Here is a 14,309-nt window from a genome sequence, read left to right on the forward strand (position 1 = left end):
TAATTTCTTTGTGACATTCTTTTTTTTTTTAATCCCAAAGGTAATAAATGAAATGACTTTGTGAAACAGTCCAAACATTATATTCCAGCTTTGGCTCATTTGAGATTTTACTTGAATTCTCATTACATTCATATTTCTGGTAATGTATTGTACTATTTTGATTTAAAGACAGAAGTTGTCCTGTTATTTATGCTTTTCTCATATAACGACAGTTTGCACGGTATTACATTTTGAAACTTTACTTTTTTTGTTATATAAACTTGTATATCATAGATATTTCTGTCAAGCTCTTTTATGCTCCAAAAGGATTTAAAAACCGACCACTGTTTTTTTTTTTTAAATGATGCCACTTACAACTTTTAATGTTTATCTTATTCAACAGTACAGAGAGTTATAAGAGGAGATAACTTCTCATAGAAAAGAGAGAGATAATCTCGTTTCTCACAGAAATTATTGGTTTTCATCAGTAAGTTTTTAAACCAGGACATGAACGTGGATTGGACTACAAACAGGTCTTCCCCTCACTTTTAGCGCTCAAGCGCATCACTGACGTCACTTCCTAGTCGCGCGAGCTCATGCTAACATCAGACAGCGGTGAGGAAACCGACAGATAAAAGCCATCCGCTTTATAGTCTTTGTACTCTGTAGGTATTTTACCCGGTACATCAGGGAAGCTCGTAAAGCCACGGAAGACCCGTTGCGGATGGATACCGAGACTGACAGCCGTTTAGCAGCTGCCTTGTTTACGCTCAGGACGGACGCGGATGTGTTTCTAGCGCGTTAGTTAGCAACGTCACCGTTCATCACGGAAGTTTTCCTCCCTGGCAATGCAGTCAAAGCCTTAGCTCTCCCGCAGACTCGGCAGTAAAAGGCGGACTTCGGTCTCAAGTGTTCGGTTGCGATGAAGCTACAGTGTGATGTCGAGGTGGTGAATCGGATGCTGCCCACGTTTGGCATGAAAAGTCGAGGGAAAGGGACCAGAGCCGTGCTCTCCATCGGGAAGCATTTAGACAAGACATGTCAGCGGAGCTGCGTTTACATGATGATCTGCACAGCCAAAGACAGAGCGGGCTCAAAGTACAAGGTCAGGGCTGTTGTTGTGACTCTTTCACACGTTTCTGCAACTAACTAGTGGTTGTTTACGACGGATTTTTAAATTAACCATGAACTCTGTTGTTCTTTACGTAGTTTCCAACCCCCGATTGCACGATGACTTTGACTCAGTATTGATACTGAAGCCTTTTGTTAATAACTCCAACAGAATTTCAAGAACAATGCAATTCCCATCATACACAGAGAGGAATAGGAAGTCGGTTACATTCATTGCTCTATAATAATAATAATAATTTAAGGTTAGTGGTCTAATAAGAATTGATTTAAATTGATTTTTTTATTCAGATCAGCCCAAAATTCCACATACAGTAATCGTAGATAGAACCTTCTAAATTTGCCATTTTTCGACATATCAAGATCCATGAACTATTTCTTGAGAAAATAAGGAAAATGTGTCACCGCTAAAAATGTGTTTTACTGTACCTAATATCAAGTTTAATGCAAGTCATTTCAGTATTTTTCTGCATCACCCTGTTCACAAACTAACAAAGGGCATGAGTGAAAACAGAACTTGCAAAATTGTGGAAGCAGTGACAGAGTTTATCCCCTAAGGCATGTAGACACTAGACAATATGTACAGTGTTTTAATCGGTGTTTATGTCCATTATTTTTTGTCTTTTTTAGCTTCTGTTTATATGTTGATCAACTTCCCATTCAGGTGGGGGAATATATCCTGTACATTTGTACATTTGTGCCACAAAGAGCCCTTAGAACCAATACACCCCCCTCATTTCATTCATTGGTGGTGTATGTTTGTGTTGTAATGTATTAATATCTTGATACATCAGACAACAGCATTTGTTGTTATTTAGGAATTTGATACACAACAAAATAAATGAAAAACAAAACATTTAGCATTATCTTTTCCAGAACAATGTAGATCGGAAACCCTAGATGTTATCTTCATGCTCTCAAAGGCTCTCTTCAGGTGGATCACAGAAGCTCCCACTTTTGATTTGAAATGGCACAGCTGTAGATATAAACCTGCTACTATGTCCAGCTACTGAGAGTCGGCACTTGTTGAGAAAGTGATTACAGTATTTTCTGCACTATAAGCCTATAATTTTCTCATAAACCTACAGTGCGCCTCATAATCCAGTGCACCTTATAGTGTAGAAAACACTGTACTGTTGGCCAAGTGTCGTCCTCAGCTATCCTGTCATGTATTTTTCCATCACTGACATTGGCTAACATTGTTTTACAGCTTAAAGACAACATAGAGAAGTTCTTCACTTGGTTTGTAGAGGAAGGCAAAGCCACCGTGAGATTGAAGGAACCTGCTGTTGACATTTGTTTGAGTAAGGTATGTATGACATCTAACATGTTGTAACTAAAACTTAAAAGCACACACTGGCTGTTGTTCGGGGCTTATGATGACGACACTTATTTCCTTGGAAGATGTGTCACACAGGAGTCTAGCGTTCCACTCAGTCATGTACGAACTAGTCAGATATTCGTGTTCTGACTCCAGCTGATGCCTCGACAGACACCATAGCAGCCTCAGAATTATTTGCAGATGCTGTAAAACTTTCTTGGCTCCTGGAGCCTGTGGTCAGCTTTCACCCAGATTCACCCTGTGTCTCACACCCAGCAGGAAAATGATCATGGAAAATATGAGTTACTGAATTGTAACAAATGTGTAAAACAATTTTCAGTTAACCTGTAGAAGTAAAATAAAAAGAAAGGGGGAAAACTGACACTATCACCAGAAAATATGCTTTAAAAATCACAGATCATTGAATACCTCCATTGCTGGTTCTTTTGTAAGTTAATTTTTTACTGCATCAAATTCTACAGTAGTGACTAATCCCATCTAACACGAGTCATTCACATTCAAATTCCCAACAGCATTAAGTTCATCATGTTCATTGAAAGTATGTCAAGATATTCAGGCCAGAGAATTTAGGTTGACTATTTCAGGAAATCCGATCACCCACCTTAGAAGACATGCTGACTCTGCTGTGCCTGTTACCTATTAATCTACTGACCCACCTGTAATATTATTTATTGATTTGCAGGCTGACGCCAATAGCTTGAAGAACTTCCTGTCAGCTGCCCGCCTGGCAGACAGAGGAAGCAACACGAGCAGCCTTCCTCTCTCCACGCTCACACCTGTTCGCGCCAAAGACATAGAGCAACCTAAGAAGAAGCTCACCATCATGTCCAAAAAGGATTACCCGCTCACCTCCAGCTTCCCTTACTCTCTGGAGCAGCTGCAGGTCTCCTACTGTAAACTGTCACGAGTGGACATGCGGATGCTGTCTCTTAAAGGTAGAGTGGATCTGTGGGTTTGTTGGTTACAGCCTTTAATTTTCATAGACATGTATACAGAGTGGTGAGGTTTAACAATTTTAAAGCTCCACACCACTGATTTCACACAGAGGTCAATGTAAAATGATGCTATTGAAAGAAATGTAATTATTTTCACCAAAAGTTTCATCATATATCAAAAAAATGTCATCTGATATTTGCAGCTCTCCGCAAGCTCGACCTCAGCAACAACCACATCAAAAAGCTCCCTGCTACGATCGGTGACCTCAGCTGCCTCTCTGAGCTCATCCTCCACAATAATCACCTGGAAGCCTTCAGCGTGGCTCTCTGCCTGTCCACCCTGCAGCGAACCCTCCAGCTCCTTGATCTCAGCCAGAACCGCCTGCAGTCTCTCCCCCCTGAGTTCTGTCTGCTCAAAGAGCTAGTAAACCTCAAGTTGGATGACAATGAGCTCATCCACTTGCCGTTCCACATCGGTCGCCTTCTGAAGCTGAGGTTCCTGTCGGTAGCTCATAACCAGCTGACTGTGTTGCCCACTGACTTTCGGAGACTGAGGCTGCAGAACCTGGATTTTTTTGGAAATCCTTTTGTCCAACCTAATCCTTTGGACCACAAAATGAGACTCTCGTTTCCCCTTCCACTTCAAGAACTGGCTTCCAGAGCTGTGGCCAACCTCAGGTTGGATATAAACACATTGTAGTTGTGCTTCATATACCGGTGTGTATAGTTAACTCCTAATGGCATTCTATCTCATTCACAGGATTCCGTACGGACCTCACCTCATCCCTGCCCACTTGTGTCGCGACCTGGAAGTAGCCAAGACCTGCGAATGCGGCAGCGTCTGCATCAGTTTCTACATTCAGACTGCTGTCAGCATGAACTTGCACCAAGTCTCTCACACGGTGGTCCTGGTGGACGACATGGGGGGCACAGATGCTCCGGTGCAGCAGCACTTCTGCTCCCTTTCCTGCTACTCTGAATTTCTAGACAACTCCCTCCAAAGAGGAATCAGATGAGGAAGAAGAAACTAATTGATCGGTGACCTCACATTTTTGACAAGAAATAAACAAAGAACTAGAGACAGCTGTGGTTTTCACAACTGCAAGTTGTGAGATAGCGAAGGAGACAAAGCAACAACATCAGGACGAATCCACAGATCATTTGACTCATTTTCTGCTGAAGCTCCAGACTGAAAGAAGAATCTTGACTGTTAAGCTTTCTTTTTCAAGGTCCTCGAAGCAGTTTTACACTTACAGCAAACTTATGTTGTACTTCCTTCGTGTCAAAAACGCAGAAAGAAACAATATCTTTCTTAGTTCCTTTCTCTGTGTGTAATCGAGTGACACTGCCTTTAAAAAGCTAACAGCAGCACTGGCACAAAATGATAAAAGGGTTAGTGTGAAAGTGTCACACGTCTTCTCTGATTGTATTGCGTCCTAAAGAAAACTGCAGGTTCTCCCACTTACCTACTTCTATGTGCCAGGGGGATAAAAAACAAGGTATTAATTAGTTTTTTCCTTAACACAGTTACTGGGAGTCTGAGTAGAGGGATCTGTTTTTATACTGTACTAATGACCCACAAGTTTCATAATGTAAAAAGTTCAATGAAATAAAATATTCACAATTTTGTTATAAATAACTCTTTATTGGACATTCTAATATGTTATTTTGTGATGAATGAAGACCAATGTCGTTTTAAAATGTGAACATTAATTATTTTTGCAGTCAAACATCTGCAAATTCAAAATCACAGACAACTTTCTCTGAACCTTTGAGCGGAATTCTCAGTCCAGCTCATAAATCAGGGAGTTTTGGAAGGTGAACCCAGCAGATGTGGAATGATCCTTGATGATCGTCTCGTTCCCTTGTCGATCGATTTCCCGTAACACAGGTGGAGGCTCGTTTTTGGGCTCTGGGTTTCGAAAGATTTGCACTGCTGGCACGTCATCTTCATCTACGTTCCCCTTCTGGTTTACTGACCCCATGGCCAGTTCCTCAGAGCAGAGTGCGACCCCACTGTCTGAACCTGTTGACTTGATTGTGTCATCTGTTTCAGGCTTCGTGCTGAACTCTTCATTTGCCTTGGGAAAGCTGCAGCTCTCAATGCTCTGGCGTCGAGCATTGTCGAGTAGAAATGGTTTGTCTTTCCTCAATTCTTCACATCTGTCCTCATATAAATAATCAAGATGCTGCCTTTTCTGTGTGTTTGAATTTCTAACTTCATTTTCCTGTGTCTGCTCTATCTTTTCTTCTTTCACACTTTCTTGGCCTTCTTGTTTCTGTTTTACTGCTTCCTCCAAAGTAATATCCTCTTTCTCCTCACAGTTTTCTGTGATGATCATTTTGTCCTGCCCTTTCTCCTTTCTGTACTTCTCCTCTTCAATATGTCTTTCATCCTTCTTCCTTTCCTCTTCCTCATCACCTCCTTTTTCATTTTCCATCCATGTATCCACCTCCACAGCTTCCCTTTTTTCCTGCCTTTCATCATCACTAGCTGCAGTCTCGGCGGGTCCCACAGCAAAGTCAGAAACTTCACAAGAAAGAAGAACAGGAAGTGTTACTGTCAGCTGTCCTTTCTGTTTATTGAATTTAGCCTCTCCTTTATCTCCGTCCACGGGGTAGGTTAAAGGCAGCTCCAGCCTGTACGCTGGTTTGTCGGACTCCAGCAGCAGCCTCCTCTCTTGTATCTCCAGGCTGGCATCATTTGCTGCTTTCAGAAGTGGCAGGTCAATAGTAACAACAATCTCTTTAGGCCTGGAGCTTTTCACTGAGTTGGTTCTGGAGCAGCTGAAATCTTGTATATCAATGAATGATCGATACTTTATTGTGTGGTTTGGTGTGGTTTTCTCTTGGGTATGAGCCTCACTGCTGTCTGTGGTCACAAGTGATTTTTTGAGAGCAGCTTGTGGGGGTGTAGCAGTTCTATTTTCATCTGGATTCGGGAGTGCAAGCGGGTCATGCTCCTCTGAGGGCTCCTTGTTCTCATGTCCAGGTGAAGGACTTCGGAGGATACCAGGCTGGATTGCGCCTTTGTATTTAGTTTTAATCTCTGTTACATTTTTTTTATCCAGGGTCACTTTAAAAACCTTCTGAATTGTTGCAACTGCTATAGTCACCAATGTTTCCATGAATTTTACATTTTTGCTTGCAATGTCGAGAGTTTCCGGGTGAAAAGTGATGTCATAGATCATGAACTTGTTCCCTTTAGGATCTCTGTCTGACCTCCCTGGAGACAAAAAGTGAGGCAGGGTCCACTCTTGGCGCGACTTCTCCACCATTGGTGTGGTGTAAGGCTTGTCAGCTGCTTCACTGGAGCAGATGTTAATAAAACACTTCTGCTTGTTGTTCATACTTGTCTTTAGGCACCTAAATGGTTGCGGGTAGAAAAAATTAGGCTCCTGATCTCTGTCCTGCTCCATCATGTCAATCTCCTTTTCATACCTCCTGTTATTTTCGGGGTCTGATAATTCTTGGGCATACTCACACAGCATTTCCCTGAATTTCTTTTCTTTTAAAGCTCTTGCCAGCTGGTCAATTTCATCCTCAGTCACGTCCATGTCTTTGAGGGAACCTCAACTTTCGTTCGTGAAGTAGATCAGAAGAATTATCCAGAAAAAGGGTTTCCTAAATTAAAACAGTACAACAAGTCGTCATCGTCAGAAAAAGGTAGAATAAAGCTTCGTTTTATGTCAATACCACAGCTGTGTTGACGTAACTATAGCAACAGTCAGTGGTGTAACAGGAAAATGTTTCCCTAGGATTTCCTCTGTCGCCGCAAACCGACGCGCTTTGATAAATAAATTTAAAAATGACTGCTGAAGTTCTATAATTGTGTAACTGCTTAAAACATGATTTAGTGTGTTAAACAGAAACTGTAAATATTTTAGGGTTTCAGCGATACTCCATTTTCATACCTTGCTAGAATAAAGACTGTCCTGTATAACATGATTTTTTTTAAAAAAACAATACTAGGAACAACTTTTTAATTAAGGAACGTCCACTAAACGTACAAACACAAAACTTGAGTACTTAGCAGAGGACACATCCAGTAATATGTTCAGAGAACGAACTCTAATGGACATTAGCAGTATTTTGATTCCTATTTCTCTACAGCGACGTACAGAGGGGTTGAAATCTAGAAATCAGAAAAATGCCTCACCCAAAATCTTTGTAAAAGCTTTACAGACTCAATAAAGTTTGTGGTAATTCTAGATCAGATGATGAGACACCAACACTACGCTTGTACTTCTCATTGTTGGTTTGCAGTTCATTCGAGGCTCAACCTTAAATAACAACTTTAAAGACTTAAAAGATTAAAGAGGGGTAAATATTAAACGATTAAAGGAACAAAAAGGAGGTAAGGTGAACCCAAATTCGTTCGGATGCCATAGTTCATGTATGACCTGAAGCGGAATCAGCTGGGCTTGGGATTACATCTGAAAAATAAAAATATATGAAACGGTAGAGCGACGTGGACAACCTAAAACTGTTTAGGATTCACAGTAACGAATGAATGAATGGATGAATGAATGAATTTATCTTTACAGTTTTTTTCTTCAGCAGTTTTTTTCATCCTAGATGCCGTTCATGTAGTAATGTCTGAAAACAATCAGCAGGTGTCGCTGTAGACCTCATCCAGGCAGAGCGAAACCGGCGAGTATGTCGGTCAGTAAGACAAAGGGGCGGGCACGGAAACAAGAGAGCTGATTGGTCACACCCCTGACAGTTCATGTTTCCCACCGTTTGATTGGAATGGGCGTGGCCCGTCTCTGAGAAATGTGGGAGTGCGTGAGAAGTTAGAGGCATCAGAGAAAACTATTGGTCCAGCAGCATGGGAACTTTTATTATTTTTATTTATCAGTACGTATGTTGTTTACTGAATCGTTTCAGATCAGTAAAACCCAGTGGTGTGCTATGGAATGGTCCCACAGCCTAATTCCCATGAGACTGAGGTGATTAGGTTGAAATAAATCTCATCAGGCCCTCTGAGCTGGCAAACCAGACACAACGTCCTTGAATGGTCTCACTAACAGTGTGTTTAGAATACCAAAAAATGTTTCTGTTCAGTCAGTTAGCGGGGGGGGGGGTTGTCGGTAATCGGTGTGACAGACAGGACGCAGGAAGTCACCAATTATTGCACTTGAGTATGAGAAACAAGAAAGACTGCCATGTTCCACACACCTTGTTTTTTCTTAGTTTAGATAATGAGAACGTCATGAAAAGCATGATTACTCAGTTAATCTTGTTTATTACAAATATGTATTAAATAATAGTAAAAGTTAGAAATGGAAATAGAATCAAGGCAAAATTACATCAATCATGACTAATCATTCATATTTACGTTTTTTCAAGTTAACATTTTCCCAAATATAACAAATAAATGCACTTCATGATAAAACAAACAATACATTCACATCACACTCATTTACCATTTTAACACGATTTAAGAGTGTTTACATTGTTGTTTAAAAGTGTTGTGGGAAGGGAGGAGAAAATGAAACGTGTAAGACAGACTTCATACAAAGGCTTTGGTGATGGTGCATACACATCAGTTGTTCAAAAGTAAACAAGGAAACTTTCAGGAAATAAATTTCCGTACAAATGAGCAGTTCAAGAGAAGAAAAGATTCCAGTGCATGTTCTTCCTTTCACTCCCAAAAGTGAAATAGCAGCAATCCTGTGTGTTTGCCTGCTCCCAGCAATGTTTAGGAGGTGGGTGGCATGACAGTGTGTGTCTACCTAGAGCCGGCAGGCACCAGCATGCTTAGTGTGGCAAGGCTTGGTTTGGAGGGCGGTGTTTTTCCAGAAGCCATTTTGTTCAGGCTCTGAACATCAGCCTGCCAGGAAGGAATTTTCTTTGTGGTCATATGACGTCGTGCGTGTTTGTTGAGATGATCGCTGCGCATGAATCTCCGCTCGCACACTGGACAAACAAATTTCTTCTCGCCGGTGTGTGTTCGCCGGTGACGGGAGAGCTCATCTGAGCGGGCGAACCTCTTATCACAGCCGTCCCAGCTGCAGCCGAAAGGCTTCTCCCCTACGACAAACAGGAAAGTAATGAGTCAGTAGGTGAGTTACATCGCAGTCATAAAAGCTTATCACCACACCATTAAGTTTCTGGGATATAGCAATGAGCTCACACTTCCCATCAAGACTCAAGACGCCAAAGAATGACTAACAAACAGGATCTATGACTCATCAGCATGAAGCAAACCCTCACCTGTGTGTGTTCTTAAGTGAGCCTTGAGGTGTGAGCTCTTAAAATAAGTCTTCCTACAGCTGGGGAAGTTGCACACGTAGTTCCTCCGTCGTAAAAAGTCCATTTTTGTAACTGTTGTCCCGGTGGTGTGGGTGGCGGGCATATAGACAGGGGCTGGAGCCAGAGGTAGCAACTTGGTGTTCCCCAGGGTCATGACAGATTGCTGGAAGTGAGGGGGTTGAGACACTGACGGCTGAGGGAGAACCAGCATCACGGTGCCCTGGGGCACCGTTGAGCCCATGATGAGGGGTTGCTGCACAGCGGGGGCATTACCTGAGGCGTACTGGGACAGGATGGGTGTGGTGGTCTTCACCCCACTGTCAGACGTCTTCACTGCCCCAGGGATGAATGCTGAGATTAGACCTGATTGACTGCTGACAGGGATCATCTGGCAGATGATCTGAGGGCTGGTGATGGGAGGCAGGGACAGTGTTGCCGGAGCGATGGGAGTGGGTGAACTATTGGCTGTTTTGGAACTGACATGAGTGGGGCTGGAAAAACTGTCCGAAAAGGGTGAGGGAGATGTTTGAGGCTCTGTTTTTGAGACAGATAATTCAGGTGTGATAGGAGGAGGAGATAAAAGTGTATTTGTGTGATCAGTCTTTCTAATGCGATGCTGTTGTTGCTGCTGCTGCTGACAGAACACTGAAGCTGTTGGTCTGTCTGTAGCTTTCGGTAGATCAGGGGCCACTGGAATGTGTTGTTGGCAGGGGGTGCTGTCTGCAGTGTGGCGGATGACGCTGGTCGCCATGGCCCTGCAGGGCTGAGCCAGACGGGGGAGCAAAGATGTCTTGTCAGCACTGGGTGCCAGGACAGGATGTTGGAGCCCAGACCCACATTGTTGTGAGGACACAGCCAAGCCGGAGTTTGATTGGTGCACTGAGGTCTCAGTGAAGCTGGGGCTGTGAGGGGGAGTCATACACTGGAAAGAGAAATGAGAAGAACATTAGGAGAACTAACCATTGCAACATCAATGGGAGTCTCTCTAATCCAACAGGAAAAATGTGTTTGCATAAGTATCACAGTTGGCAAGCAGGTCCACTCAAGAATAATGATCACTCTCAGCTGTAAACTGTGATTTTTATGACCCTGCCTCGAAGAGAAAAGCACTGTTTGAAGGTCAAACCCTTTGTGTCAAGGCTTTTCTGTTCTTCCTAAGCTTTCTCAATGTTCTCCATGTCTATTTCTGGTTCAAAGTATCATTAAGAGGGGACTTGTACATGATGAGAAGTCTCTTACCAGGGAAGACAGGGACACAAAGTCCTTTGATGGTTCTGGAAGTTCTGGTGGTATGAGGGAATCACAGGAATCTGAAGCTGGGGTGAGAGGTCTGGCCTTGCAGGGGGTTGGCTTTTTGCCATTGAGAAAATTACTCTGGCCCCAAGAACTCATGCACACCAACGCTTCAGCAGCCTCCAGATCTGTGTACTCCAGCCCAGAGGATCCACTTGAGAAAGACTGTTCGCTGTCATTCCTCCTTCTCTTCCCACGGGACCGACAACGAACCATGTACTCCATCTGACAGGAACAATGATCAAACATTAGATAGAGGAAGTACAATACAACATCGCCACATCATCTGGATGATCACGGTTACTTTCAAATGCATGACACACTACGCTGACTAAACTTATGACATGTGCGACCAAAGCATCATTCAAACAAGGGAAATATTTTAAAATTGCTATGCAGAATAAATATTTTTATGTAATATCCGTTCAATCGTTTACCCTAAATAAGAAATTGATGTTGAAAACTGAGTGGCTGGCGTTGGTGACTAAGCATGCACCCCAGCCCAGTGCGTGTTGCCTCTGGCGCTAAGCCAGGACACCTCCCATTGCCAAATATAGACCAAGCGGTGACGTGCTGCCCAGATGACCCATGTGAAATCCCCATAAAGCGGGTTTGTATCAGGAAGTGGGCCCAGGTTACAGCTGAAAAAATTTACTGTCAACAAAAGATGCTTATCATCCTTCAAATATCATCCTTCAAATAAACACATTCAGAATTAAGAAATTATTGAAACGAGAAGGGGTTCTGCGTGTCTCCAAATTGCATTTTATTTTAAATTATCGTATATTTTTTCTAAACTTAAAAAAACAGAATGACCACAAAATGTTTCAAATAATGTGTGGGGGGAAAAAAACATTAATAATATATTAAACATTTTGAAAATTTAAATCACTCGGTAAATAACTGAATGTCACTGAATTGAAATAATAAATGTCGCGCCAAAGCTTGAGTAAGAAAAATGTCTTACCCCATTCGACTCCATCTCTATAATATTTCGCGATGGCATTGAGGAAGAAAATTAGTAGATATCACTTTAAACAACAAAGAGCCAGCGGGCGCCAGTGCTGCTGTCTACAGGGTTGGGTTGAGGCCGTTTTTTCTCTGACTGACTCTCTTTTCTCTCAGCTGAGTGTGTAAAACAAGGGGAGGAGGGGAAAAAAAGAAAAACAAAACTCACAACACGCACCGGCGGGTGGCAACACTCGGCCAATCACAATTGAGTGTGTGCTGGCTTCCAGCAAATGGGAGAGAAAGGAGCGCGTGAACAGAGCGTGCTCGCTGAGCGGTTGGAGGAAATAAGGTGCGTGGCCGTTGATGGGCGTGTCCGAGGAGAGTCAGCAGTGTCAGTGCAAACTCGTTGAACTACTGTCCTCCAATCTAGGCAAAAGGTCAATTGGTCTATGAGGCGTTCACTGGATGTGGGAAAAACATGTGAAACGCGTTGGCGAAACCGGTTTTAAATTGTTATATAAAACGATAAACGGTAAGCCTACATAAATTTATTTACCAAGTAGAATTCAATGAATTAATAGAAATCGGATCTCATTTTAGTTTTCCGATTGGGCAAAAACAGGACGTGGATTGTTTCTGTGTATTCGTAAGACTAATATGTACTACATTTAATTAATGAAGTTTCACAAATAACAACAAACTTTACACTATATCATAATATTAAGCCTTTTCATACAATAATGTCAGGTTTTATGGTTTTTCAGCCATAGAAACAAAAATAATGCCATACAACACACAAACACATACACAATTAAAATTTGCAGCACGCTTCTAACTTGGAGAGTTATTTTTGAGGTCAGATGGTATGTAAAAATCGCCAAAGTTTGATATAGTTTATGAACTACCTCAAAGAATGTCGGTGTGGTCAGTCAATAATATTTTTAAAAAAATATTATTTAGTTAGTTGTCACTCTATTCCATCAGGCTTTTAATATGAATGAGGCTTTTTATATGAATAGCACACATAGTATTCATAATCATATACTATTCATGGTACACAGTTGCGGAAAGTGAAATTATGTTTTATTTTACTGATACAAAATGCATATTTTATGCCTATTTAAAATGAATATGTTGCTGGTAGTTTTTTAGATGGTCTATTGTATGATATTTCCCTTAAGATTTGAGATTTCAGAAAATTCAAATTGGTCTTGACCTACGTATAGCATTACATCACCATTTGCATTTGGACAAAGAAAAAAATTTGCCGACAAACTTCTTAAACCATAATACCAAGAATGCTCCAATTAAGTTATGTCAGAAATATTCTCAGTTTAGTAAAAATTTTGTTTTGTAGAAGAACATAATAGTTTGTGTTCTGTGTATCATTCCTGCTTTGTTACAACACACCCTATTTTTTTTATTTACCTTGAGCAATCTTACAAAATTGTTATTTGGTTGCAGCAGTTTGCAGCAGAAGGGAGTGTAACGGGTTTGGTTTTGTTCCGGCAGCGACTGGATGCGATTGCAGGCTTTGCCTCAGCATGACTCATTCAGTATAACCTCAGAGAGCACCAGGGGCTCCAGGGCCAACGAGAGAAAACGGAAGAGGGAGTGGTTGTGAGGGAAAACTAGTTCAACGCAGGCATGATAGGCAGCCTGGGACTAAGTACACCAGCCTGTTTGTGATATAAGTGGGGCAGCCCTCTTCAACTTAGTTGGGGAATCTGGAGGAAAGGTTATACCAGCCCTGTCTGGGCCTCCACATGCACACCTCCCCTGTCCAGTCAACTCCCCCCAACTCAGGAACTCAGGGAGTGGATTCAAAAAAAGGGAATTTCTTTGCGAGGTAAAACATACCACCCTGGGACAATATTTCACTACCAGCCGTTCAGTTGTGACAGGCAGCCCATCACTGACATGTACACGAGAATGTTGCCTCTGTTAGTTGATCTTCCATGCCAAAGTAAAATGTTTTCATTTTAGATTATGGGTTTGATACTAATCCTAACATAATTTATCATAATATTTTTTGTGTGACTGTTGATGTTAAAATATTCCTTGCATTGCTCATAATATTGTGAGCTGTGGAGTTCATAAATTCAGATTGTTAAAAGGCAATGGGGCTTTACACAGGCTACAAATGAACTCCTGCTACATTCAAGCCCTTGCAAAACAAGTTTATATGATTTTTGATAAGTTTATTCCTGCCAAATAAATGTCAGCATTTCACAATTAGACGCTGAAGTTTTTACATCAAAAACGTCTATTGCACTGTCCTGCTCCGGCACACTGGTAACATTAAGTTTAACATCGACTAGCAAAGATAAGTTTATAAATGCTTATTGTAGAAAGTCACAGCGAGGAACACAGTGGAGTTAATGGCATAATAAGGGCTGTGATTATTTGCTGCTTGCTATAAC

The 14,309-nt window shown here is 41.7% G+C and overlaps 3 protein-coding genes across 3 annotated transcripts; 1 reads left to right on the plus strand and 2 right to left on the minus strand.

Annotated features, from left to right (window-relative positions):
• Positions 1 to 577: 577 nt before the first annotated feature.
• On the plus strand, positions 578 to 5,000 carry lrr1 (leucine rich repeat protein 1). The gene is made up of 5 exons (XM_068338919.1): positions 578 to 1,084; positions 2,318 to 2,416; positions 3,132 to 3,384; positions 3,588 to 4,062; positions 4,145 to 5,000. Exons 1-5 carry the CDS (start codon positions 902 to 904, stop codon positions 4,398 to 4,400), a joined length of 1,266 nt encoding a protein of 421 aa, XP_068195020.1. The 5' UTR covers positions 578 to 901; the 3' UTR covers positions 4,401 to 5,000.
• Positions 5,001 to 5,038: 38 nt separating this feature from the next.
• dnaaf2 (dynein axonemal assembly factor 2) lies at positions 5,039 to 8,132 on the minus strand. Its single transcript, XM_068339226.1, has one exon. The coding sequence runs from the start codon at positions 6,939 to 6,941 to the stop codon at positions 5,169 to 5,171; it is 1,773 nt and encodes a 590-aa protein (XP_068195327.1). The 5' UTR covers positions 6,942 to 8,132; the 3' UTR covers positions 5,039 to 5,168.
• A 547-nt stretch (positions 8,133 to 8,679) lies between these two features.
• Positions 8,680 to 12,059, minus strand: LOC137611172 (Krueppel-like factor 11). The gene is made up of 4 exons (XM_068339228.1): positions 11,903 to 12,059; positions 10,882 to 11,160; positions 9,604 to 10,564; positions 8,680 to 9,420 (listed from the first exon to the last, which is right to left on the minus strand). The coding sequence occupies exons 1-4, from the start codon at positions 11,939 to 11,941 to the stop codon at positions 9,119 to 9,121; spliced, it is 1,581 nt and encodes a 526-aa protein (XP_068195329.1). The 5' UTR covers positions 11,942 to 12,059; the 3' UTR covers positions 8,680 to 9,118.
• Positions 12,060 to 14,309: the final 2,250 nt, after the last annotated feature.

Source organism: Antennarius striatus, chromosome 17, assembly GCF_040054535.1.
Source record: "Antennarius striatus isolate MH-2024 chromosome 17, ASM4005453v1, whole genome shotgun sequence".
NCBI classification, from domain to species: domain Eukaryota; kingdom Metazoa; phylum Chordata; class Actinopteri; order Lophiiformes; family Antennariidae; genus Antennarius; species Antennarius striatus.

What these genes read in the sequence shown, in the direction of transcription:
- lrr1 (XM_068338919.1), top strand. Translation starts at nt 902, where the DNA reads ATGAAGCTACAGTGTGATGTCGAGGTGGTGAATCGGATGCTGCCCACG. An exon ending in GCGGATGCTGTCTCTTAAAG is followed by an intron (nt 3,385 to 3,587) that starts GTAGAGTGGATC and finishes TGATATTTGCAG; the next exon opens with CTCTCCGCAAGCTCGACCTC. An exon ending in AGAGCTGTGGCCAACCTCAG is followed by an intron (nt 4,063 to 4,144) that starts GTTGGATATAAA and finishes TCTCATTCACAG; the next exon opens with GATTCCGTACGGACCTCACC.
- dnaaf2 (XM_068339226.1), bottom strand. Translation starts at nt 6,941, where the DNA reads ATGGACGTGACTGAGGATGAAATTGACCAGCTGGCAAGAGCTTTAAAA.
- LOC137611172 (XM_068339228.1), bottom strand. Translation starts at nt 11,941, where the DNA reads ATGCCATCGCGAAATATTATAGAGATGGAGTCGAATGGG. An exon ending in TAGAGATGGAGTCGAATGGG is followed by an intron (nt 11,161 to 11,902) that starts GTAAGACATTTT and finishes TGTTCCTGTCAG; the next exon opens with ATGGAGTACATGGTTCGTTG. An exon ending in TTGTGTCCCTGTCTTCCCTG is followed by an intron (nt 10,565 to 10,881) that starts GTAAGAGACTTC and finishes TTCTCTTTCCAG; the next exon opens with TGTATGACTCCCCCTCACAG.